A 27,966-nucleotide genomic window follows, 5' to 3' on the forward strand; every position below is an offset into this window, starting at 1 on the left:
CTGTGCATGGACTGTTCTGGCAGAATAATTTCTGAACGGGAAGGGGGGACCTTGAAATCTTGAAATTGTTTTATACGCTAAGAGCTTACAGATGAACAGGAAGTGTAAAAATGCCATTTTGTTACGAAATGTGTAAAGCTTGCTTTTTAGCCTATTAATATATAAACAAGTGTAATGGAAGTATAACATTTTTATGACTGTTTGTCTTTATGGCTAACTCGAAAATATTGATATACAAACCTGATTTTTCAAGCTGTATGAAACTGTACTGCTTGCTTTCTTTGTGCATCATTATGGAATCGGTTAATTATTTAGCCAAACTATGTAATTACAATTAGCTTTAGAGGACACGAATTATTTTGTCTGTTTGAAGATGCAGTATTTTTGTGAAGCTGGGGGGGGAATAGTGTTTCTTTTTAAAGAAGGTAATGAAATCTAGAACGTTCGAGCAAATCAACCCACTGATATAAAAGCCTTTAAATTAAGAATATATATGTATGTGTATATATATGTATACTGTTAGTCAGACTCTTGCAGTTTGGTATGCTTTCTCAGAAAATTACTGGAGTGACTGGTGTTTTATTAAGACTGCTACTAGTACAGTAACCCAAGACACAAGAATTGACTTATAATGCTGAGGCCAGTGAAATATACCTTTTCTCTTACAGTTTTTGTATTTATGTCGCAGAAGCTCATGCAGGCTAGAATAAGGAATGTGCAACTTTCTCGTGTGTTAAAGCCAGCAGTGCTCGGAGGCAGTGGGTTGGGATCGTGAGATTCGTCGGTGACTTTGGAGCAAGAAATTTGCTCTTGACTTCGGTCCCAAAAGTTTGAGGTCCCTTCAGCTTTAGGGACCAAGCGCTGCAGCAGCCTGGAGAGGCACAAGACAAGTCCAGCTGGGTGCATGAAGTTCACGGGCATAATGGTTTTTCCCTGCTTATTTTTTTTTTACATCTGACGATGTAAATGGAAGCTCACTGTTTACAGAGAGGGAGGGTGGGAAATGCTGGGATTTGGGGTTTCCAAGTGCAGTTGCCACCATTAATATCTGAATACGGGTCCATGTTTGTGGCCCATCTTGGCTGTTGTGCGCGTTTCAGCAGCGAAAGCCGAGGGGAGCAGCCGGGACTGGGAGGGCAGAGGGACTTGGTGTGCTCATGACGGCTCCTAGCCTCAGTGGTCACGTTGGCAGATTTTGGCCTGTTTGTGTCATCGTTTGAGTCTCCAGTATACGTGTAGATTCCTTTACTTCCTTCCCAGTCTGTAGACATTAAATACGAAGGGATTGGTTTCCTGAAGCTCGTCTAGCCCGCACCGCCCTTGTTGAGAAGGTCTGGACGGGTAATATTGCTTAAAAACTGGGAATGCTTAGTCACGTTTGTGCTTCAGCTGAGGCTGCTCTTTCAGGAGAGTTTGGGCCTAAGTGAGAAACCACAAGAAAAGAAACCCTGTGGTCAAAGAAGGGTTTGTGGAGGGTGGGAAATAACAATAATTGGAAGGGCTTTTGACCCCTGTGTCAGCACAATACCCGGTGGATTGCTGCCATTTATTCACTCATTTGCTATTCAGAAATGAAATGCTATAAAACGTTGGGGAGAAAGATGTATGTTTGGTTTTGTTCGTTTCTCTTTCTTTCTTTCTTTCTTTCTTTCTTTCTTTCTTTCTTTCTTTCTTTCTTTCTTTCTTTCTTTCTTTCGGCTGATGCAAACTTACTAGCTGGTTTAGCATCCCAGTCCACAGATAAAAGTTGTTCATCTTTGAAACCACCACAGAAGAACCCCTTGTAGCCCTGTTCTGCAAAACCATACAAAGCTCCCCAAAATTCCTGCAACCCCTCCCAAGACTTTTAGGACTCATCAATTCTTGACGCTCTGCAACTCTGAAAAGTATGCATAGGATTAAACACACTGATTATCTGAGTTATATCTGAGTTCATTCTGTTTAGTTTTTGATCTAAGCTCTGTTCCATAAATCTGTTTCTGTGATGGGTGCTTTATAATAATACGTATTTTAGTAAAATAACTTGACTTCAGAATTTCTAAAATACGCAAGCTTGTAACTTTTAACTTGTAAATGTCAAGTAGTTTATAATCCCATTCTGTAGCTGGAACTGTTTCTTGCTGTAGAGCAGTGACCATCTGATCTTCCATTTGTTTTCTCAATGATTAAATTCAGAATTCTGTAGACTTGCATAGGTATCTGTCCCAGATTTTTTAACTGAGTTGCCTTTAAAGTGAGGTATAAGACAGCAGTTTGAGAACGGGCCGTTGACTCAGTTGTAATTATAGCTGTTCTGAATGTGCCAGTAGCATTACCTCTGTTTAATCAGAGCAAAGTGAAGTCACACTCCTTGTGACTAATCAGAAAGGTAAGCTTTTGTGAAGGTGCATAAAGGAGAACATGAGGATCATTTTTTATGGCTACCCATCGGTGCAGGGGAAGCTGCCTTTTGGAGATGGCACCCCTGGGAAGAGGAGCTCTGGGGACAAGGGGTGTCCATGCCCGCTAGCGTTGTGTGCACCCCTGGGAGCGGGGTCTGTGCCTTTTGGCTTCCAAAAGTGAAAGGGATGCAGTAGACATCTGTAAAATAACCAATGCAGTCTATTTTCCTGCATAAAATGCTGCCAAGAGGAGGATAAACCAAGAAAAAAAACTTTGAGGAGGATGAATTTCTGCAGTGCACCTGAAGGTTGGTTGCCGAGCCATCCAGCCCTGCTGCGCAGAGCCTTGTGGAGGTGAATGGTATTTCTCGGGGCTGCACTGATATTTGGAAGGGTGTCCAACAATGCTGACTGGCTGCTGCAGGAAGATGTCGGCTGTTCCTTCTGTCGGTTGTCTGGAGGTACCAGCGCAGGAGCAGAGCCCCACGTCGGAAGCGCATCGTGAGAAATGGTCTCTGCCCTAGGTCTCTGCCCTAGGGACCGTGTGCTCCCTGGGGTGATAGGCGATAGAAGACAAAACGCAGAGAGACGCAGGCATCCTTCGGCAAACGTGGTGAATGCGATGAGCAGTGAGGAGTGTGGCAAAGCTGTCCCAGCTGTCACGCCACTGACTTTGGAGGGACATAAAGGAAAGTAGAAGACTGCTTCCACAGGCAGGGTATATTTGCAAATGAGGCACTCAACTTATGCTAAGCAGGATTCCTATGACACAAACACATTATTTTAATGCAAACAAATTATTTATTTCAAATGTATCTCCACAAGATTTTGATTGTCTTTATAATTCTGATTGTAACTTTCTCAGTGTTTGGTAAATTGACTGTAGTGCATTCTCTGATACTAGACTCTTAAACACAGGCACGTTATGAAGTTGGCATTAAAGAGTTCTAAGCCTAAAGATTTAGATGTGTGGGGTTCTCCAGCGACAGAAATTTCATGCACAGCCTAAAATTCCCAAGACTAGAACGCGTACATAGCTACCCTATCTGTGTGTCAGGAGGGTCTGATAGGGGAAATAGGAAGTGATTGGATAACGTGTCTGTGCAGGATATTTTAAAAGGGATGCTTTTTGAGATAATGTACTTTTTACAGAAAATGATTTTTGACTTAATTTCTCAGCTTCTGAAGTGTTCGGTTCTGAAGGGAAACAGTTTCATTTAAGATCCCAGGTGCACATTAAAATTGTCTAACAACAGTAGACAGCAGCTTATTTTCTCCTTTATCTAGGTTATCTAGGCTTCTGAGTTCTCTTTTTGCTGTTCAAATAAAATCTGTTAATGCTAAACATAATAACAAAAGGTAAGTTTGCTCCCTAGAAGTTTGTGTTGGGGTTAGAGCAGAAAACTGGAAGTCATTTTGCAGTCCCATTCCTATTTCTGCTGCTGTCTTGCAGGGGTGTGATGCAAGCTTTAGTTAACCATAAATAAAAGCAGTCTAACATCATCTTCCGACTTCAAAGGGCATCAGTTTGATCTCTGAGATCCTGAGCTGAAACCTTCACGCAATTAAAGATTATTTTCAGCTCATCAGAAGAAAAACAGAGCTTGGGTAGCGGCTCCTTGATTTGATTCGATGTCATCCTCGTCTTTGCTAATGCACTCATGTGAAACGTAGCCCCGGCAGCATGAATTTTAAATGTTTTTGGTGCAAACAGAGTAACTGACCCTTTGCTTTGTTTTTTCGGTTGATTTTGACAGCATCTTTCCCTTCCTCTTGACCTCACCTCTCCCCTGCGCCTCCTCTGTGCCCGCAGCTCCCAGCTCAGCTTTCAGCAATGCTGAGCCCCCCGCTGTCACTTGGGGTGGGTGCCACCCATGGGTGCTCATCACCCCTCTGCCTGAGCTCCTGGGCACAGGCATGCAGCCTCTGACAGCCCTGTGAGCTCAGCTCTTCAATCACTGATGGTTCTTTCACCTCCTAGCCGCTTGGTTTGTATGGTTTGGTCCTGTTTTGAGGTTTTTGGAGTTCCAGCCAGCTCCTCAAAATATTTATGGCCTCTCCTTTTCCATACTTCCAGATCTTTTCCCTCTCCACCCCCTGCAACGGCAGGATTGCCTCTCTTCTGTGCTGTAACTGATCTGCAGGAGCACAGCCTTTGGGTTACTCGTGGGGCAATCTGAGAGCTGAGGGCTCGCAGAGACCTTCGAGGGCCTGGGCTGACACGTGGCAATCCGTTACACTTAGGTTTTTAGCTATGCTTTCATAAACAACTTGCATGACATTTTAAGTAAAACTTTTTCATGCACTTTTTGCTTGACAATTTATGAAGACTAAAAAAAAGGTTTAATATGAGCAACGAGGCCACTTACTCTAAAAACTTGCATTTTCTCATACTCCAGTGTACAATGAGTTTGATGTTAAATGCAAGCACGCATCTTCCTACTTTCAACAGAAACAGCCTTTTCCTGAAGGATTGTTTTTATCGGAAATTGGCTCTTAATATGCAAACAAACATCTATCTTTTCATTTATTTCCTCCTGGGCTTTGTTTTTAAACCGGCTTTGTTGCAGTGCTGCGTACAGCCAGGAGCTCACTCGGGACCACCCCGTTGTGCCCCTCTCGCTTCCACGAATGCCTTTCTGTACGAATGCGGAGACGATGGGGACGGAAGGTTGGTGCTTCTTTGTTCTCCGGAGGGGCTGGGGGCCTGGTCAGCGAGAGATGCAGCCCCCAGCCAGAGCTGAATTGGCACGTCCATGGCGTGCTGCGTGCTGGTTGCATGGGCCATGCCTCCCATGGCTGGCGCTCGCCTGGCCCTACAGCGAGGAGAGCACGGATCAGCCCCGGGGTGCGCGAGGAGGGACCAGCCTCACAGTGGTATTTTACCAATCGGTGCATATAGGAGTTCATAAATTATTAGGCAGAGACAAAGCTCGGTGTAGGTGCGGAGCTCCGCGTGCCCCGCAGCGCCGTCTCAGGAGGTGAGCTCCCCAGGCGTTGGGGCTGCCGGGGCTCTGAACCTCAGGTTCCTCGCACAGCTCATCGCCGTGCTGGGTCCTGCTGCAGCTTCTCTGCAGTAGTTATCCAGCCAACGCTGCTCTTCGTCCTGTAATGAGTTTTCAGTGGCAAGAACAAACAGCAAAATTTGAACTCGAGCAATGAAAACGTCTTTTTGAGTTCTTATTGTAACATTTTCATAATAACAGAACATAATTCTTGGCGTTTTACAAATGTTACGTTGTGATTAGGCCAGAAAATAGTTGCTCTGTATTAATTGGTGGTTGTAAAAACTGCAGCTTGTGTTTACATGTTGGGTATTCCCAGTATTATGGGGTTTCATCGGCGCTTTTTCATACCGAGGAGCATCTTCACAGCCAAAGCCCCTCCTTCTCCAAAGCCAAGATATTTGCGTGGCAGATGCCGAGTATTATCGTGAGTTAAAGCGGAGCGGTGATCTATAATTCAAACATATGAAAACCAAATTAAAATTGCATTACGTATGTACTTTAAGGCAACACCAGAATTTACTTTGAAATTCTGTCCTCATGTCGCCTTATTGTTACTAAGGAAACGTAACACTTTTGAGGATTTTGTTTTCTTTGCATGGTATGAGCCATAAAGACCAAGACGTTCTTGGCTGCTGGGGGCATAGAGCAGCCTCTAGGGGGTTGTATTTTTTTTGTGTGTATTTTTTTGGTTTTTCTATTTTCTTTTGTAAGCCTGGGGTTATTTTAGGAAGACTACAAGGAATGCTTCTCAAGGCGCTGCAAGGCTGTTGTGAATGGCATTGGCTTGGTCGCTATTTCTTTGAGATGCTTGTGGGTAGTGCTTGGAGTGAGTACACACCGCAGCTAATGAGCTGAAACAAGGTCTGAAAAAAATCTGTCCGTAAGTGCATCCTGTGTGCGTTTTACAAAGGGGAACTCGGAAGCTGGGAGAGGCACCATTTTTCTTTGCGTGATGTTATTGAAGGTTACGGGCTTTCAGCTGAACCTGTTGGGCAAATATTTGATCCATGAGTTGGCGACCGCCACCCCCTGAGCTGAGCTCTCGGCAGGGCGGCTGTCACTCAAGGAGAAGGCTGGATGCTTCGGGAGTTTAACTTCAGGACTGATCGTTGCCTTCGTGGAGCCAATAAATAAATAAAAATCAGTGCTGCTCTTTAGAAAATCATTGCTGCTCTTCAGAAATCTAAAGAAATCTTCTTTTGTGCCATTGGCGGAACATCTGTGGTCTTTGAGGAGATGCTTTTGTTTGCATTAAGTAAGTCGGTGAGTGATGTCAGCATCCGTAATTCAGCCGGGCTCGCCTTGCCCTCAGAGGAGCGACTTTCTCCTCTCCCATTAGCACAGCTCTGCATGTGTTTTATGCTTACACATGTCTAAACTGGAGCGGAACCGTGGCTTCTGTGCAAAAAGTGAGCACGTAAACCAGAGTTAATTTTACATAAAATTACCTAGAAAAAAGGGCTAATGAAAATATTGAAAAATAACTTCACTCTAGTGATCAGTGGTTTCTCGTGATATTGCTCGCGGGATATGTGAGATATTTGTCTTACTGATGCTAAGGAAAAAAAATACTGAGTGTTTGTTTTTCCCTTCAGATGGAATAAGTGGGATGGATGAGAACAAAAGTGGTGTATGGAGAGGTTTGCTTGGCAAGAGGCTGACTGCATGTGTGTGTGAGTGGACATCGGTGTTTTTTGGGTTAGTCTGTTGTGGAAAGAAAAAACAACTAACTAAAGAAATAAGTTAACTGGTGAAAATGAGCTAACTGGTTATTGAATTGCAGGCACTAAGTGAGACCACCAAAATACCTGGTGAATAAAATGCTAGAAAACAGGGTGTTTTACTGATGGTACAGCTAGCAAGGCATCTGAACAGAGAAATTAGAGAAGCACCTGTGCCTACCAGAAATCCAGAGCAGTGCTCTGGTGCTGGCCAGAGCCAGTCAGCTGCTGCTTCAAAGCAGGTACGGACCAAGGGAAGCTGATTTACAGTTCCAGGGAGTTTTTTCTACATGGAGCTTATTTAACGTGATCAAGTCTTTGATCACAAGGTATTTAAAATAACCAGATTTGGGTTGTGATGACCGTGATGTGGGAGGAACGCAACTCATCGCATCGGTGGCTCTTGTCACAGTTTTTCTGCAGTAGTTATTTAGCCAAGGCTGCTCGTAGTCTTGTTATGTCTTAGCGTTCAGCGGTGAGAACAAATGGCAAACTTCGGTGATGGATATCCAAAGACTGAAAGTGCAAATGGGAATGAAAATGAAGAAATGTGGGCAGAACTATTTCGTTCTAATGGTAACTCTACGAAAGACTTTGAGTCAAGGGCATCAATGAAAAAAAAAAGGCATGCGAAGGGATGGGAGGAGGCTTTTTTTAACTGGCAGGTTGTAACAGCCTGAACTTTCTGCATCAGCCAAGAAAGGGAAATTGCTGCCCTTGAAACACTTGGCTGTGATGGAGCTCAAGTGGGAGCATTTCCTAAATCTCAGGGGTTACCGAGTGCAATCACAGTTAATGCCCTAAGGGTGTGTTAATGGGTTCCGACTTAAAACAGTGAAAACCTTTTAATGGAAAATCACAAACGGTAAGCAAAATAATAAACGTGTGCCTTAAAATTGGGATTGCTAGGTGGCGTAGGGGTGCAGGGGAGAGGTGGGCGCAGCACCGTGCGATGCGGGGCCGCGCAGCTCGTCTGGGGCTGTTCTGGGGGAATCAGCGCCCTGTTTCTGGATATTCCTCGTGCTGGCAATGTTTCAGGGAACTTCAGAAAAAGAAAATAAGGTGTAAGGTTACTGACAGCCTGTAAAACCAAGGACAGAAGATTTGCTTACGCAGCCTGTAAAAGGACAGTGTGTTCCCTCTGCGTCTGAGGCTGGTGCTTCTCCTGTGTCCAGCCGGGATCGATCCGTGGTGAGCTCAGAGACAGCGGCCTCGGAGAACTGGTGAAACACTTCGCTATCAAGGAGTATCAAATAAAGGGCAAGCTGAAACTCTTGCTTCCTTACTGTCAGTTTTTTCTTCCAGTATTTTCCATTTTTAATGGATGCTATACAGCAGGAGAATTTTACAGAGACTGCGCTTCCTGTAGCAGTTCTTTTCTGGTGGTGAGTCCTTTGGTCAGTGCCCTCGCTGCAGGATGTTTCTGAACACGTTTATTAAACATGCCACTTAATGCAGCATGAAACACGATGGATGAGGCTTCTTTTACATGTAGCAAAAGGTAATTCATAGGTCCTTTGTCCTTCTTTTCAAGGCTATTTTGCCATTTTTTGTATACGCCCTTCCAACCTGTGTTTTAAGGTTACTCGAACTGTTTCAGGAGATGCTGTCACTTATTTTCAAAACTTGCAGAGCAAACTCACAGAAGCAGCTTTTCAGTAGGAAAGGTACCGGCAGACTCTGACGTCAGCCCCCCAGGAACTGCAGCGTGCGGAGCGCGGAGCCCTGCTCTGAAGGAGGCTCTCAGCCCTTTCCCTGTAAAGAGTGGGGAACAGAGGGACAAAACTCTCACTTTACCCCCCTACGTGTTAACTTCTGCCCAGTACTAACTTACAACTTACGTGTCTGCTTTCTCCCTGTATAAGCTCTGCAATGACTTTCTATAGCCTTAATTTTTAGGCAGAGCCTTCCTTGGGAGCACGTAAAGGGAAGTTTATCCTCAGGCTAACATTCACCTTCAGCATGCTTCTGAAGGATGGATTGGTGGCCATCTCATAAAAGATCCCGTAATTTGTTCTGTTGTACAGGGCATGTGCGGTCTTAAAATCTGCCATACCAAAATTAGCTTTTAATTTAATTCCCAAGTATTCTGTGTGACTTCACTGCTGAGAGTAAATGGTGTTTACGTAGGAAGTGGATGTCACTGCAGACGCACTCCACTCGGGGCTGTAGCAGTGGTCTGCTAGCTTGTGAAATACAGCGTACGTCGGAATTTGTTCTCCAATTAATTTAAAAATTACAGACATGAGACTTGGAGAAAGTTGGCAGATCACTTGTATAGCCTGTGTGACCGTAGGTATGGATATAAATATTAATGTGAAACTAAATTAATTACAAAGACTCATTTAGAAAATGAATTTTAGTTGGAAATCCTTGTTCAAACACAAACATCCCAGTAGTTTTTGCTGTCTTGCGTGCATCTTTGGCGATCAGATACCTCAGACTGGATGTCTGGAAAACGAGATACTTCAAATGTGATGCAGGGAGATGCAGCTCAGTACGGCGCTGGATAGCTGGAAAACAAAGTGGAAATGTGTACGTGTAAAAATTCAGTGTCGCCAAATTGCTGCAAAGCATTTGGTGGCAGTGGAGGAAAAGTACTGCGCCTTTGTAAATCTGGGGTGGTATTACTTCTGTCAGAACTAATTCTTTTTGTCTTTTTACAAGATAGAGCTGCAACCTCTTAGTTTTGGAAAATCTGGAATTGATATGTGGGTTTTGCTTCAATCATATTTTTTTTAATTTGTGGTTCTTTTTAGGGTAGTACTTCTCCATTCCTAGAAGTTGAACTAGAAACAGAGAAGCAACATTTTCCGAGGTATAGCAATTAAAGCACGCTTTTTGCTTTGTAGTTTTTATGTTGAAATTATTGTTTTACTTCGGCAAAGTAAGCTCAAGTAAACTTTTCAGGAAGATGCACAAAGTAAAAACTTAGATGTGACAACTACTTAATCGATTGACAGTGGCCTAATTCTTAATAAAAAATAGTTACTGTGGCTGACAGTATTGTTGTACTGTAATAGGTGAGTAGATATGCCCCAGAACAGCCGAAGACTTGTAACATTTTAGGCGGTTTCTATGTGATTCAGCCTCTCTGTCGAGAAGTTTGTGCAAGAAAGATGCAGAAGAGGACGCGTGCCTTGCGTGTGTGCTGCCAAGTGCACCAAGTGCACAAGGTGCGGTACAGAGCATTGCTGCCATTTAAAATGCAATTGTAGACATAAGTGATCTGTCACACGAAATAATACAGGGATTTTTGCAATATCTGTATATATACACGCATGCATATGGTCTTAATGGCTCTTATCCTTCCACTGCTGACAAATGTTGCCTCTTATGTTAGCGCTTTGTCAGAGGAATACGTAGGGCTAAACAAATCTTAGAGATGAAGGCCCCAGTTCATACACCAAGCAATCGCATGAAGTATCTCAACTTTGAGATGAGATGGAAATGGGTCGTTTCACTGGTAAGACCAGAAATATCCAAATATCCACTGTCCCATGATGTACACAACGCTTGGTGTCATTGATTGCGTAAAAAACTGGAACCAAGTCCACTGAACGCACTGCTTCTCCACGTAGTTATTTTTCTTGCTGCTGTTGTGTCGTCTTCAGTCAGTAGCTGGCAGATTTTGAGAAGTCTAAGGAGTATTTTGGGTGGGGAATGGATTTGCCAACACTTTTTTTTTTTTTTTTTTTTTCCCTGAGGAGTTCCCTGGTAGTGAATGTAATACTGCAAAAGCCTCTCTGTAAAAACACAGCCGGTGAGTCTTTGCTGGGTGGTGCCTGCTGTACAGGAAGGAATATGCAATTTTCTCTAATGTCTGGTGTCTGGTTGGGGTGTGTAGGCGTGATTCCATGTTGTGTGAGGTAGGTGACTCCATTTCTAGCCGAAGCGCAGCGTCTCTGGGCCTGGCTGGTGCAACAGCGCCGTGGCTCTTGGCTGGGGGCTGTCGGGAACCTCAGCAGTCCTGGGAGAAATCACGTATCAAACGAGCCTCTGCCCTCGTCATCAAACGAGGCTGAGGAAGTTGGTAATTCTGTATTAGATCAAGATGCCCTGCCTTGCCTGTTTAAACATAAAAAGTATACCTTTGGGAGTGTACCTTGGTGAAAAGCGAGAAGGCAGAGCTGGGCTCCGGGGAGCACCAGCCCACCGAACCTTCGCCCTCGGGCGCAGTGCGGGGTCGCTGCGGCCCGTGGGGTGCTCCTTACTTCTTCTCTCTTTCATACTGCTTACGATAAACAAAGTGATTGAAATGCAGCACAGGTTTTGACTGGTTTATTAGGAGATGAGTTGTTCTGAAGCAGATTACGGGATGTATAGGGTTGTTCTTGTGTGGGATTTTTCTTTTTGGACAAAGTTACTGGCTGTTAAAGTTGCTCATGACTGACATTTATAGCTTTTATGCTGTATTACTAGGTTCTCACCAATTCTTTCATTCTTCTTTAATTTTCAACCATTTTCAGTGTGATTTTAGCAAACCAGCGAGCATCTGTGTAGGTCCACATAGCTCTGTTGCCGGTCCCCCAGTGTCACGCGTGGCACCGTGGAGCCGTTGCCCCAGGACACCTCACGCAGTGGTGGGTGCTGTCGGGTCCCTGTCCCCTCCTGGTTCCTCCCTTCCCGTTTCAATCCTGTCTCTCCCCACGCAACCTCCCTGGGTTTTGTCCATTGCCCTTGACATCAGTGGGTTTCTCCACACTTTTCCCCAGGACCATCCTTTTTACAAGGATGCCCAAGGACAGGAGCCCGCCAGAAGCCTCCTTCGCAGATGCTGAGGGAAAAGAAGCCCAGCCTGCTGTCGCCTCCAAGCCCGTGTGGCAAAACACGCTGCCGTTGGCACGGGCTTCTGAAGGACTCAGTGTTTATTTCCTTCTCGGCAGCTCGCATACGCCGCTTGCAATGTCTTAAAAACTGCCCCGTCGGTTCAGTTCTTCTGGAGCGCCATCACTGACTGTACTTTGCTGGCCCCGTGGGAGGGCAGAGCTGGAGGTGGCTGTGCGGGCTGTGACTTCTGGTCTCCTCCGCTTCTGGTCTCCTCGCTTCCTCTCCCTGCAGCTCGGAGCCGCAGTATGCCGTTTCGGTGGGGGGGTTGTGCTAACTGTCCCTCGCTGGGAAAGGTCAGGCTCAGAGACGTGCGGGGCGTCTGTGTCAGGACTGGCTGTGCCAGCAGCTCAGATTTGGGTTCCAGGCTGTAAATTCTTGGGGTAGAAGGCGGATGGTGATTGTTAGTAGCTCAAGTGGTATGTGTATAATCTATTTTCTAAACCATTGTTCTTGAGAGTTTCACGGATATTCAGGGTTTTCCTGCCAGCGGGTACTGTGGCACACGACTAGCCAGAAGGTACCGGGGATATGTACACACCGCTTCTGAAAGTTTCTGATGTGGACATAGGTGAATGTTGCTGTTTTGACCTTGTTTCCATAACATTTAATTTTTCAAGTTACTGATGCTTTTGGAATAAGCTTCTAAGCTTCTCCCATGTGGAGATCGTAGTTGGATAAGTGAACGCTTTTTGCCGGTAGTTCAGACAATTTTAAAGCACTTCGAGCAACTTCATTACCACATCCACGAGTCCTTCCCGCGCCCGCTGTCATGTTGGTACAAACACATCCGATCCCCGTATTGCTGCTTAGCGAGCTCTGAAGGAAAGAACAATCGGTTTGGGTAATAAAAATGACATACAAAAAGACAGAAGCTGTGATTTATTTTGGGAGATTGAGTAGAGTGGCAAGCAGCACTTTAAAGGTCACTCGTCTCAAATAAACCTTATATCTCTCTCCGATTTAAAGAGATATTGCAGCGTTTCCTTACATTAACCTGCACGAAATGTCTTTTACAGTCTCATTGTGAAGTCCAGCAGGAGCATCACAGACGCCCACGTGCTGTGTAAGCAATGGGGACTGATGGCGGTGCTGGCCGGGGGAATGGAGATCAGTTATAAGTGATTAATGCCTTGATCAAAAATACTCCTTGGGGAACGGTGCTGGTGGTTTGAGCTGGTCGTCAGCGTGTACTTATGAAAAGTACAGACAAATTCCACGCACAACTCTCTTCTCATTGTGAGGGCTGCGTTTTGGTCCAGCAGTCGCTCTCAGCCTTGCTGTATGAAACGGCCTTTGTCATGAGGATCTTAAATTGTACACAGAGTTAGAGAAGACAAACTGCTGGGGCAGTGCTGCTTGAGCCGTACTGAAAGTTTGTAAATCATTAGGAATCTGGATAGATAGTTTAATTTAAACTGCCTGGTGTCAAGTGGTGCTACCAGAGCCCGTGCGTGGCTGGACAGGCCTCTGGCAGAAGCCGCGCTGCGTCCGGCTGTCGGAGCAGGGAGATGGCGAGGACGGGGACCCCCGAGGAGCACACAGCAAAACCGCGGTCACATTGAGGTAGGGGCAGTGAATCCACCCAGGCTGATTCGTTCCGCCGCTTCCTAAAACTCCTGGGTTTCTCATTTATGCCAGCCTCCGGCAGGTCGGTGCCTGCCAGCAGCCCTGCCTCGTCGCGGGCTGGCTTGCTGCTGCCTTTCCTCCTCCCTGGCAGGCGACGCGCTGACCTCGCTCCTGGGCACTTTGCATCCTCCCAGGCCAGCAGCGGGGCAGCATCTGCCCGTGGCATGAACGGAGGCAGTGTCCTGAGGAGGTCTGGGGATGCAACCTCTGCCTGCACCGTGCCTCCTCGGTGCCTTAGCTGATGCCCACAGCTCGGGGAGCTCTGGGGAAGCAGCGTAATGCCCGCTGCCTCCCGTCCGTTAGCAGGAGATGGATGGTGCTTTTCCAATTGTGGCACAAAAACGTGTGGTGTAAGAAGTACCCCCTGGATTTCAGGTGAGGCCAGCTGGCACTCCCTGCTAGAATTAATTCTCGGCTTGTCCCGCTTCGCTTCCGTGCCGCTGCCGGTCGCTGGAGAGGTCACATCGCGGCGTACGTCAGCTCTGCCGCGTGTGCTGGCGTGACGGGTGCTCCTTGCCCCGCCGCGCTGGGTTTCGTCAGCTGAGTGCTGTGACCTTTTTTCTGTTCTCGAGTCCTGAAAATAGATTTTTTTTCGGTCTCTAAAACTTTTTGGTGGCTAAACATAGTCCTCAAAGCGTTGTTTCCTTTGTGCTTGGATGAAGTTCACTGCTTTGTATCTACCGCTTGGAGTGGGTTTTTGTTTTGTTTTTAAATGGAGTTTATAAAAGTTTAGCAATGTTTTTCTTTTCAAACCTTTTAAACAAATTTCTCCTCTTCCAAATACATGTGGATGTAAACGTACTAATTTGAAGGACAAATAGCTTGTACTTTTTGAAATTAAGATGCATTCAAAACAGGACTGTTGTAGATATTAGCATATTGAAAACTAATTTTGTAGTCTTTTTGGGTTTTCAGGTTTGAGTGACGATTGGCACTGGGAATGTACTGGGGGATGACAGATGTCACAACATCCCCCATGGTCTTTGTGACAATTTTGAAAATCAAAATTATGGTGTGTGTGTCAGAGGCCTCTCTCAGCCTTTTGTTTTGGGCTGAGACCTACAGCACCAGTCAGGGTTCCAAACAGATCTGTGAACGAGTGTTTAATAAAGAGCTCCTCTTACTTAAAAGTCGCCATTTATAAGGATGGTATTGGATCAACAACAATTGTACAATACTGTCCTTTAATTAGTAGAACTGAATATTTTATCTAGTGGCTGACGCTTCCGTGTGGAATTTCGTTTGTTTTACAGAAGCAGCCTTTTCCCTTTGATCAAGATAGTTGATGCTGCCAGAGTAATTCAGATTTTTTTTTCTGTGTAAGAACATTTTTTTAAAGGAATACAATACAAAAAATTCTTTTCATTCAGTTGAGCATAAACCAAATAATGTATATGTATACGATACAATGTGTTTACATATTTATATACATGTTCATTTATGGATAGGTAGAATAGAAGCACTATTGTATTTGCATGTACCAGAAATACACAATATCCCTGCTTTGTACTCATCTCATGGAAAAAAAAAGGCAGTTTATAGACCAAAACTTTATTTTAAATTACTTAACTCTTTGTTGTATATTGATGTTTTCTGAGGCTATTCTTGAATTAAAGGCTTGAATTTGTGAACAGGTATCCTTCTCCATATTGGATTGCAGGACAAGCTAATGGTAAAGTTGTAAGCTTTTTGGCTGGCATTGTCTCATGTTTATCTTATGGGCTCTTAATTCTGTTGGTGTGTATCAGTGAGCTGTAAAGAAGCTAGACCTTTGCTTCATAGAAAGATGAATCATTATCAGTTATATAAGATAAGTATGATTGGGCAAGCTTAGTCTAAATTAACATTTTCTCAAAATACATGTCAACGTACAAGTGAATATTCAAACAGGTAACAAAGGTTTTGCAGATAACTTTGTCAACAAATCTGATTTACGTGTTTCTCTCTTTTTTTTTTCCTGCCTTTCCCCAAATCCATTTTACTTGCAGCTTCCAGCTGATCTTACCAAGATGCATCTTACAGACAATCCTCATCCTCAGGTGACTCACGTCCCTTCAAGCCAGTCTGGATGTAGCATTGCCAGTGATTCTGGGAGCAGCAGCCTGTCTGATATCTATCAGGTAAAATTGCATTTGTTTCTTATTTTTCCTTCTCCTCCCCCAGCTGGAAATTGCATTTTGCCTTTCCTAATTGCTCTGGGTAACATTTTGTGCTGCTGTGGTGTCGGCTGTTTATCAGAAAACACGAGGTCAGGCTTCCACTTCCGAAGTTTGTTTGTTATTTTTGCTGTTGGCTGGCAGGATGTGTCAGAAGCTGTTGCACAGAATTTGTAAAAGTGTATCTGTAATGATACGTGCATATTCTGCTTCTGGTGGCAATTCATTCCTTGTTTTCCCTTGCCGTGAGTTTTGTTAGCACTGAGCTAGGTGACGGTGACTAGAAGAGGGTGGCGATTACAGTGTTCGCAGGTGAACATCAGTGTCAGTGTTTAACTTCATTATAGTTTTATTAAATGCTGGTTAATCACAATTTATACAGGTGATAAATTATAATGAAAAATTAGTGGAGTTGCAGTACAGAATGGAATAAAATAAATGTAGTAAATCCTTATACCATTTAGCATCAGACTTACACATGGAAAGAATTTGGTTCCAGTTCATTTCTTGCCTTATCACATGTAACAAAGACTTAGGCGTTGGTTTTGACTTGTCTTGTTAATATTGAGAATGTCTTGCTCCTATTAATTTTTTTCTGGAAGGAAGGAAATCGGAGTTAAACATTCCGTAAGCAAAACAGTGGCTGTTTATCTGCGGCTCCCCTTCCTGCTGCTGCTGCTCGTGCCTGTGTCGCTGGGGCGAGGTGCCACCTCCGCAGCTGGGAGAGGTGAAGCGCTGCACGGGGAGATGCTTTTCACATCTTTATATCCCAACAAGTGTGCTGTTGCTTTTAAAAGTCACATTTAATGATACGTGCTGGACTATGATACAAATTTCATGAAACAGTTTGTGCCTGTCAAATACTTCCTTCCTTGATTATCTGTGTTTGTTGTCAATAAGATGTCCTGTTCTGCAAACAGAAGCATGGCCATAAACCTGCTCTCTGCACCAACTGACTGTAGAAATTCCAGTGTTGCTGCTTGTGAATAGAAGTTGAGGAAAATCCAGAGATAACTTAGCCGTATTGTCTATAAAAGAACAAGAGCTACTGCCTCGTGTCAAATCGCAGAGCCAGGTTCATGGGTGTCTTTCATTCTGGTTGATGAGGGTGGTCATCTTGGGTTTGTCTTGGTAACTGCACAACTATTCCACTTTTAAGCTGAAAACTAACTACAATATCAAATCTTTAGCAACTATTTAGCATTATGTAGGTGTAACTGGATCTTAGACACCTGTTCCCTTTTCATGGGTACTGTTTGAGTACTCTTTCCACACCAGAAACAGAGATTGGTGTTGTATCTTATTTACAGCAAAGCATTCATAGTTAACTTTAAAGATAAAACATTAGAAGCAAAAATCCTTTTAGAGTATTAAGTAGGACAAAAATATAGAGAGACTAGACTGTTAATCTGTTATCTTTAGATTTGCTCACTGCCAGCTGGGGCAGCAATAGCTTGTATCGTAGATGATGGTTTCAAAATGCACCTTTGATTTCTGAGCAGCGGCGTAGGAAGATTTTATTCTACAGCTTGAATTTTGTTTTCCCTTGGAATCAAGTCTGTTGACTCAAAATAATTAGTCAAAATCAACAGAACTAGTCTGGGTATTGTACCCTAACATCTATATATTGAGGCTGATGGGCGATTTTCCTGACCGTCTTCTGTCTGCCTGCCTACCTGAGTGGTTTGGAAAGATTGTTGTAAGTGAAAAGCACTTGAAATATATTATTAATGAAGAAAATATCATTCCAGTAATGAGCGAATACTCTATCATGTGTGGTTAAATGCATTTGAAATGTTGCATGCCTATTCTTCAGAAAATGCCAAAAGATCATAATTGTTAAACAAATAAGAATTACATAAATAAAAGAAATAATGGAGTAGCATATTTATCTGCCCTATAACATAAACAGTGGTGAAATGTATTTTTGTCTCTGGAGGAGTTAGAAATTAGTTAATGTGAAACTGAGTGCAGATTTTATACGAACTGGAAGGAGTGAGGACCTTTCAGCAGGAATCTCCTTTTCAATGACATTCACCCACCTATTTTTGCAGCTTGTAGGGAACACAGATCTCTGTAAATCCTGGTGGGGATTCCGAGTCAGTCTGAGGCAGGTCACCGCTGTCAGACTCACGTGAGATCTTCAAAGATGATCACAGCAATACATGATCCAGCTGCAGTGTCATTAATTTCTAAAGACAGCACTGGAGAATCAACACTGTAGATGAAGATAGGACGTGCAACAGACATGTCATGGGGGGGGAAAAGAAAAAGCTATGTTTTCTCCTGTTAAGTTTTTAAAGCATTTTTCATATCTTGTCCTATGTGTAACGTGCAAATAGTAAGCTGTCAAAGAATGCTGGGTATTTCACCGTGATTTATTGCAGTAACTTTAACAGTTAGTTTGGGATTAGTCCCCTATTGTTTGTTACCCGCTTTTAACTGCATGTTGTGTGATAAAGTCATGGCACAGCATTTAATTCAGCATTATGTGCAATGACACATCAATATAGGCAGATTTTGAAATCAGAAAGAAGGGTTTAAAAAAAAAAAGTTCCCTCCAGGATTCATTATGGTATTATGAAGGTAGAGAAGCTCCCTGATATTCACAGCAATTTGTAGTGTACTGGCTTAGTAGCTGAAAATATTTTTGGTAGCTTAAAATACAGCTTGTCATAAACTGAAAAATGTTGCTTTGCTTTTGCAGTCGGTTTCGTATCTATTGCATGCCAAACTCTCTAGGACTATCATTACTGTCAGCAGAGGAACAGTATTTTTTGAATAATATTTATTAATGTAGTCTTGATGTGACCTTTTGAATTAATGACATCTTAACATTAATTTTTACAGTAAATAGTGCAACCATAATTCCAGAATAGGAAACTGATTGGAGCCAAAGAATGAAACATTTTGTATTGAGATTTGGAAAGGTTTTCAGCTCATCTGTGTACACTTTATTCATTGATAGTGTTGAAATGAGGTTTCACTTGTTCCAGCTGCATCTCAGTTCAGGATGTTAAACAGGAAATGAATGTAAAGCTGAAGGTGAGATCGGCAGAAAATGAGTTCTGCCTGTAAGCACTGCTGTGAACATACTGTATTAAGCCCTTAGTTGCTTATGAAAATAAATTTATGAAGATATTTTCTCCCTTCTCCTGTACCATTACTTCTCCCTGTTGAAGCCTTCAGTCTTTATGTGGCAAAATGTCCAAACGTGTATATTGCAAATTCCAGCTTGCTTGGAATATTGTGAAGCAGGTCTTTTTGTCAGACTGCAGACCTTTTGTTGGATGTATATATTTGTGTGTATATGTATATTTAAAAGTTTTTTCCTACAATTTTTAGAACAGCTTAAATTTAATTTGCATATACATTTTTTTCTTTTCCTTCATCTCATTTCTGACAATGTGCTCAGCCTCCAAGCTGGGTGCTTAGACAGAATTAGGGGAGGCTGCGTAGTTATGCATGTAACAGTTGAAATGAGGGATTATAACTTCTGCAAACAGCCCCTTTGACTCGTAACAGGTATCCTCAGGGAAAAGTCATCCTGCAGGTACTGCACAGAGCAAACGCTTCCCTTTACTCTTTCATGGAGTAGGCTTTAAGGAGACTGGCAGTGGTAACGTAGGTTGTCCAGATTGTACTGCTAGATGTTGGTGGGCATGGTCTCCCTTACAGTGTAATGAATTCGTTGCCTTTATCGATGGCTTGCGAAGCTGTTCTCCTACTGACTGACAAATTCTCATCTATTTTTCCTTATCTGTTTAGTTCTGCCAGTGGTCTGCGTAGTGGTTCTTTTCTCTCTCTTTTTCTGTCATCTCTCATTTGTCACTTTGGCAATATATATTACTTGTGGGCAGCACCGTTATTGCCCAGCAATAATTCTGGCTGTGGTTAAGGATTTGATATTAAAATGGATTATCTATAAAATATGCATCAGGGAGTGTCCTTTACTAAGGACTTCTCTGTCAATTCTGTAAAAAGTCTTGGACACTTTTCCCATGAAAGAATTGACGTGAAGGGAAGGAAAGGGGGAGAAAAAAACAAGGAAACAGGCTCTTAATAGCAGGCTGTGTCGGGAGTTGTGAGCAGTAAAATACTGTATCATACAGAGTTATCACAGAACAGGAAATCCTTCATGTGGTGTATTTAATACTTTTGTCTGTCGGTGTATGTTTCAGACACACTGTAGTGGAATATGTGTCATTATCACCGAAACATTTTGAAGGCTGCTTCTGACATCTTTAGCTCCCAAACCAGTGTGTAGGGCATCTGTCTCCTTAAACACGTTAACTGGCAAAATCTGAAGTGGTGTATAAAGTAATAACGGTGTGATTTTTAAAAAAGCAAACAAGAGTTTTGACAGTAAGCCAGTATTAACTCCCCACTGCAGCACGTAACACGTCGTTGGAGTCTGTTCCTGCTGACTTGGCAACAGATTTTTTTTTTTTTGCCCTAGAGACCCAGTCCTGAAAATCTGTATTTGTGCAAAATTTGAAGTTTGGAGCTTCTGGTTACACTTTATAAATTAGTTGTTCATAAGTTTTCTGTTAAGAATGATACTGATATTTGATAATGGAAGCAGCGGGAGCATCATGCCTGGGAAGCACAGCTACTGCTGCAGGCACTGCAAAGTTCTCCGCTTCCTTCCAGCGCTGCCTGGCCCGCCCCTGTTCCCTGGCCCATCTGTATATCATCTTTAAAACAACGGTTAAGGACCTGCTATTTTGTAGCTTGATCAAATTATAACTTATCTATCAGGAAAACAGAAGATTGGTTTCTTGTCCTGTGTAGGATATACAATGCAAATTTTGAAGCGTTGGTTTCCTGTAGAACCTATATCCTCAATTTTCTCACCTTAGTTTACAATAATTAAAATGGGAATCAGTATTGTACTTTCTCTTACTCTGCCTGGAAAAAAAATAATATGAATTGTGGCTGTTTAGATAAAGAAATGCTAGAAAAGTCCTTGAATAAAATGCCGTGCTGATCATGTGCTGCCAAGGCTCTCCAAGCACAATTTGCACTTCGGCTTAATTCCAAAGCTGTTAATGTGAGCTACATAAGCCAGTGAAGTGATGTAGTGTAAAAAAAATAAAATAAAATAAAATAAAAGATTTAACCCTATTTATTGTTACCCTACTCTGAACAAAATAGTTAAATGATGTAATCCTTTTTTATTAGGTTTGATGGATAATTATTGAAATGAGGACACACTCAAAGATCTAATGATATATCTAAAACTCAATATTTTTCTGCCTAGAAAAGAAGGCAGTGCTGTTCCATCTGTCCAAGTACTGGGACTTGCATTAGGAGAGCAGCATGGAGCGTGTAGGAAGATGGAGGCAGTGCTGTCTGCTGGGATTTAATCAGACAGCGTTGGTTTTGATGATGCCGCTCAGTCTTCCCAAGCAGTTACCAGTGCTTCAGCACTCCAGCTACTTATGTCATGTCTAGAGCTTCAAGTGGTAGGCACGAGACAGGATTAGTAACTGTCACTGAGTTATTGATGAAATAATTCTAACTAGAGAAGAGCAAAGAGTGTTTTATCTCCGTTTTAATATCAAAATGGGCTCGCAGTGGCCGTGGTTGTGCCAAATGGAGCACAGACTTGCAGCAGCTCCGGTTTGTGGTGTGATCATTTGCTGATAGCTCTCTCTCCAGCCATTCTCTTGGAGTGGTTGGAAGTGAAATGTTGTAGGTACGTCAGGGAATTGGTGTTAATGAACGATGCTCTGACTTTTTTGTGGGGGAAGGTTCTAGTGGGACTCTGCCCCTAGTTGCAAAAATGACTGGCAATCAAGTATATGGGCATAGATACTTAGGTTTTTATCTTCTCAAATCTGTGCCTCTGCAAATATACCAAAATTGAATATACGTGTTCAGAATACATGGTAACACTGATGGCACTTTAAAAAATGAAATCATAGAGCTTAGTGTTTAAAAGATATATGTCCAACTAATGTCAGTGGGAATTTGTTTATAAAAAGTTTTAAAATAGGTGTCCATTGATCAATTTTGTGCAAAGATCTTGTTGCTAGAAATGCTGCTGTGTTAGTATTCTGTCAGTGTCATATTTGCTGTGGACTATGTGTTACTTCATTGTCCTCTTCCAGGGTTTTGTTATTCAATAGATGGATATTTTGTATGTTAGTTTGAGGGATTACATTTAGCACTAAAAAAATTCAACGTTTACATCAATAATGACAATAAATAAGAAAAAGTGTAAGGGTGTAGCTCTCATTGCCAAAAGAATATCTGAATTTCCACAGCGACAACAAGCAAGTTATAAAAAAAATACTTGGTGATCTTGTGATGGAAATTTTAGCATTGTCCATGCTAGCATGCCTTCTCAAAACCAACCCTTTTTTAGGAGGTCTTGTGAACATGCAGAATATTTAACTTGTTAGTTTATCATCAGTGTAAATGTGTTCGCTTAATAATAATAATGAATAAAGCAATTTCTGCAAGTCTGTGTATAATTGCCTTACACTTCCAAGTGAAACATCTTGTTCAAATTTTTGAATTTGAACAGAAAAATGAATTGCATGCTGGCTTAAATTAAACAGAAGTGATTGAAGGAGTATTCTGTGGAAATTGAAATTTCGAAACTACTTTTTGTTTTTTTCCTTGCCTTCCATCTGTTTTGGAAGGCTATTTTCATTCCATTACATCATTTAAACTTTACATGAAAAAATACTGCAAACGATTCTTGTGTGATGCTGCTTTTTGGTGCCAGTATTGCTTTATCTTATACTGTTGCTTCATGTGTCTGCTCAGCGTGATGTCTATATTGCCATCTATTGATGACAGCAGAAATGTGTCTACAGACATTGGGTAACCAGCGTTGTTACTGAATTAAATGATTATTTGGTCAATATTAACTCCTGAATTTTGAAAAAACACTTGCTCTCATGAATTCACAAGAAAGACCAAATGCTATGAAGTAAGAGTCAGCCAACAGAGATGGGAGTAGTAATCTTTACTTCCTTTTTTTTTTTTTTTCATATTTATATTCTCCACCTGACATACTGAACTGTATGCCAGGATGAAAGTCCATGTTACAATATGGAAATGAATAATCGATCAAATCCCTTTAATTTTATCCACTCACCCTGGGTTAGTTTTCCTCCATGTGACACTGTTGGTATCAATGGTCTTACATTGCCTGTAGTTCATTGGGAGCGTCATAAGTAAAGAGAGCAAATGCCCAGTATGCTAATTTTTTCAGAACTTGCGATCATAATTCCTGTAGCATGGTGTTGCTATTTAACTGGAGACATTGAACTCTTTGTCTGATGGCTGTCTTCTTTTTAGGCTACAGAAAGTGAGATGGGAGATGTTGATTTAACGGGTCTTCCAGAAGCACCTGTAGACTCTGAAGATGAAGAAGAAGAAGAAGATGAAGATATTGACAGAACTTCAGATCCACTTCTGGGGCGAGATGTTGTACGAGAGTGCCTTGAGAAAGAGCCCGCAGATAAAACTGATGATGATATTGGTGAGGAAAAAAAAAAATCTTTATATAAAACTGTATCATATAACATCAGTGAGAGAAGCATGTATGTAAGCCGTTTAATGAGTTGATGTTAAATGTGTATCTTCATAATTATGGATGATGCTTTTAGGAGACTGCTTTGTTCTAGTGATGCTGTAAATGAAATGATCTTTCTCTTACTATCCGAGAGAGTATTTGTTCTGAGAAGCTAAGTATTTAAAAAACAAAAGAAAACAAAAAACTAGTCTTTGAGACTCGTAAGATGTTAAGTATCACAGTTATTATGCCAGCTGATATAAGGGTAGCAATGTAATTTTGACTGCCTGTAACTATAGAGTTAATCACTGAATGTCAAAGAGAACGTACTAGTCCTGGAGTATAGATAAGTTAGATAAGCTTAATTGTGCAAAACACTTGAAATTAATTTATTGCAGTGTCTAACTAGAATTTGATGTTAGTTTAATGGTAAAATTTGGGTTATGCTATACTTCTGATTATTTCTCTAAACTCTAGAAAAGCATTTCATGCTCTTAACAAGCTTATAATTAGTGTACTGTAAGGATATTTTTGTTCTCCTAAATGTTTGTAGTTGAAGTGCTTGTACACTTAGCTAGATTGCTGCCCTAAGAGTCGAGCAGTGCCCGATCAGGACTGCCGAGCCAACAAAACGCATACTGGGCTCGTTCAGCTGCAGGCACTAAAAGGGATTGTAATACCACTGAGCAATTCCTTCCGTGAATTAAACTGAGGTTTAATATACCGGTGGGAGGGTAAGGTATCTAAGGAGCCCCAGGGCCTTGCAGTCTTCATACCAATGTTTCCTTTGTCTAACAGAGCAATTATTGGAATTTATGCATCAACTCCCGGCCTTTGCAAACATGACTATGTCTGTAAGAAGAGAACTTTGCTCAGTGATGATATTTGAAGTAGTAGAGCAAGCAGGAGCCATCATACTTGAAGACGGACAAGAAGTAAGTAACTGCACACAGCATGATTTGAGCGCCAAAGGTAGAAGATCAGCGAGGGCACCTGGGCGAGAGGGCCGGGAGATGTTCTCTGCACCACTCCCGCACCTGAAGGCTAGGGAGTCTGTCTCTTACTATGACTCACTTCCAAAATCCTCAAACCTTAGTCCATCACTTAGTGACATGCAGGCTGAATCTTACGGACTTCCCTGTTCAGGACTTCAGCATGGTTGAGACGGACAAAACCAGCAGCGTTCTATAGTTCATGCTGTGGATTGTTATCAGTTTAAGTGCTAATATCTAAAAGGGTTTGTTTATAAGGGTTTTACCTGTAGCACAGGAGAATGCATCATTTCCATTGGTAAAATAACTCTTTTGTTATAATATAGTTTCTTTTACATACCAACATGGAGATGTATCATTGAACAATGTATAACCTTAACATCTAAACAAATCAGGTCTAACAAATTATGACCTTTATGTCTAAATTAGAAGCAGTTTCTCTACACATTCAGATGTTCAAAGAAGTGGTCAGGCTCCCAATGTAGGTACTCTGAATCATTACCTTGAAGTCTTTCCCTGTCCTTTGTTCAAGAAACCTGGAATGTCTGTAGCAGTTCGTCACTCCACGAGGACTGTGTGGACTCTAATCTCTGTTAGTGACCAAGTGGGCATGTGGGGGAAGAGTGTTCATGCTCACTAAATAGTATGAATATACTGTAGCAATTAGCACACTAATTAAAAAGCAATCTATTCATCAGCATTGCTCCCTACTGAGTTAATACTGAAACGAATAAAGAATGCTGAAAAGCATTCTTGTTTCACTCAGCTTTATTGCTTGCCTTACAGTGCACATTTCTAGTGAATTAAACGTTGCAAAGCTGTGGTGGCAACAAACTGGAGACTGCAAGAATAAGGCTTTCTGAGATAGGAGTGTTGGAACAGCTTATGAAAGCTGTTGAATGAGCTTCGCTTTTAAAATTTGCTTTTTTACTCCCTCTAGCTCGATTCTTGGTATGTTATTTTAAACGGCACAGTGGAAATCAGCTATCCTGATGGGAAGAGTGAGAGTCTCTGTATGGGAAATAGCTTTGGGATTACTCCCTCTCTGGAAAAACAGTATATGAATGGAGTGGTCAGAACCAAAGTAGATGATTGTCAGGTAAGATCACATTTCTATAGAACTACCTCATATTTTTAAACATCTAACAAAAGAAAGCAGACTAGTTGTATCTCAAGGCATGATCTTTATTCAGGAGCAGAGAAAAGGATGTTGGTATTTGATGGGTCACGAGCTCTGCTGCTGTTAGATTAGTTGTACCCTCTTTCAGTAGCTGAGATTTATTTCACGCTGCTATTGTGTGAGAAACAGGAACTTCTGCTTTGTGCTGAAATGTAATCTTAGTCCACCCTAGTCATGCTATGTATGTGATTGACGTGCAGTAAGAACAGATAAGCAGAAAATAGACATTTCCACTTTTTGCAGATTTTGTTCTCTATATGTTTAACCTATTGAGAATAACCTTTTGGAAATGTAAGATGGTAACCAGTTCCATTGTCTTCTATTTACAACTTTCTCATGTAATTGAGCAGAATAGACTGGGGCTGGTAACAAATGCTGTGCAATGGTGTTTCCATCAAAGCAAGCGCAGACATGGGGCAGGGGGTTACATGCATGTTTTAAACATTTATTAACAATCATGTGTTGCCTGGGGGCAGTTTGTGTGTATAGCCCAGCAAGACTACTGGAGAATTCTGAACCACGTGGAAAAAAACACTCACAAAGTCGAGGAAGAAGGAGAAATTGTTATGGTAAAGGAGCACAGGGAGCTGGACCGCAGTGGAACCAGAAAAGGACACATAGTTATCAAGGTGAATTTCTTCCCACGCTTTCTGTTAATGTTAATCTATTAAACCTTTAAAACCAAAATTGTATTTATTAATAAACTAGAACACATGATCAGTTTTGTCTGTCTTACGTCAAAGATTTAATTCAAAGGAATTTATATTATTCTACAAATCTACTTCCATCTCCCTTTTAATACAGCAAGACCTGTTCGTCAGATATATTGAGTTTTGTTTTGGGAGCACTCCTTGTGCGTCCTTATGTAATGGTCCATTTTTTTGTAATTTGGAAGAAGAACTGAAATTTTATTATAAACAGAGTTATGGGATGTTGCTGATTGTTCTGGCCCATTATTAGCTATGCAAAACATTTGGTCTGGGAGAAGCTTGAAGACTTGATTTAAATATGTTAGTTTTTTTTTCCTTCATTTTTATAAAACTGAAAATTGAAAAAGACGTATACTGCTCACATGGTTTTATGCTGAGGTACTCTCTAGAGAGAGGTAGTGATGGGAGATATCAGCTTTATTTGCATTTAATTTTTAAGGCAACACCTGAGAGACTCATCATGCACTTAATAGAAGAACATTCTATTGTGGATCCAACTTACATTGAAGACTTCCTTCTAACGTACAGAACATTTCTAACAAGCCCCTTGGAAGTTGGAAATAAACTGTTGGAGTGGTTCACGGTGGACAGCCTCAGGGATAAGGTTGGTTTGAGACTAGAGATTAGTATTTGTAGTGAAAATTTCTCCAAATCGATTCCTTTTCGTATCACTAGCGTTATACTGCAGCTATTTTTAAATGAACTAATTTAAAGCCAAGTATTTTTTTAGTAATATCAAGGAATAATCCTGCACTCTCCAAGGGTAGGTTTGTCACTGCTTTTCTTCTGCAGAATGGTAAATACTATTTTCTATTTAATTTTAAGATGTAAATGCCAGTCTCTCTGAAGTCCTTTTCCACCAGCAATTCAGAAATTGTGTTCGTGATCTCTTGAACTTACTACTTTTGTTCTCACAGCAGCATTACGCTTGTCTTCCATAATTTTCTTTTGTAGAGCTTTTCAGTGTATTGAGCCCATTTTATTAGAGCAGCTTATTACAAAGTGTACTTGAAGTAAACTGTGCTCAAGACAGATGAAGCTGATAAAAACACTTCTGTAAATAGAACCAGGTTCAACTCTGTGCAGCTGTACGTGCGTGAAAAATATACCTAACTTGGAACTTGTATTCATGTCCTATTTGTTGAAAATCACGGCAGTAAAATTCTTAGCCAGCAGTTTTGTATGTTCTAGATTTGAGCTGAAAGAAACTCAAACTATCAAAACAGCACTTTTTTTTTTTATGGTGGAGAAAATTTGCTGGGATCCTTTCCTATGGTTACTGCTTCACCCCTTTTTCCATGCAGCACATTTTAGCAAGTACTGTTTTTTAAGAACAGGAATTTAAAGAAGGAAAGTAAAGAAAAACTGTCTTAGCAAATAAAGGAGGAAGTCACTTGTTTTTAGAAGAGAAGCTGCTACAGATTAACTTTTTTTTTTTTTTAAATAGAATGGATGGATAAAATAGTTGCCAGACTGTCTTTATCATGAATGGTAGTAACTCTGTAGTACATAAAAAAAAAAGCAACCCAAACATTTAACTTAAAAAAAAAAAAATTGGAAGAAAGGTCTTTTTGTTTGTTTGTTTGTTTTACTATTACAGCATACATCCTAGAAACTTCCTAGGAGAGGAGGTAATTAGGATGCTTTAAAAAGATACATTTAATAAATGGCATAAAGAAGAGATAACCGAAGATAGATTTTTGCACCAGTAAGTACTAGGTGATGTAATCAGCTAGATACAAAAATATTTGTTTCTTAGTTCTTCATTTGACTTCACAACTAAAGGAAATCAGGAAATGATTTCAAGTGCAAATGGTTTCTGCTTCTG

At 41.6% G+C, this 27,966-nt stretch overlaps 1 protein-coding gene across 8 annotated transcripts in view; it reads left to right on the plus strand.

The window, feature by feature from the left end:
* The window catches only part of RAPGEF6 (Rap guanine nucleotide exchange factor 6), a 125,089-nt gene that overhangs the window by 58,904 nt on the left and 38,219 nt on the right, over nt 1-27,966 (plus strand). For all 8 annotated transcript variants that reach the window (XM_083799228.1, XM_083799229.1, XM_083799224.1 and 5 more), the window contains 6 exons: nt 15,555-15,686; nt 23,040-23,223; nt 24,055-24,191; nt 25,189-25,347; nt 25,905-26,057; nt 26,578-26,742. In XM_083799228.1, coding sequence (XP_083655354.1) covers nt 15,555-15,686; nt 23,040-23,223; nt 24,055-24,191; nt 25,189-25,347; nt 25,905-26,057; nt 26,578-26,742 — 930 coding nt within the window. The remainder of the gene's footprint in view (nt 1-15,554; nt 15,687-23,039; nt 23,224-24,054; nt 24,192-25,188; nt 25,348-25,904; nt 26,058-26,577; nt 26,743-27,966) is intronic.

The sequence above is a fragment of the Anser anser genome, assembly GCF_964211835.1.
Source record: "Anser anser genome assembly, chromosome: 14".
NCBI classification, from domain to species: domain Eukaryota; kingdom Metazoa; phylum Chordata; class Aves; order Anseriformes; family Anatidae; genus Anser; species Anser anser.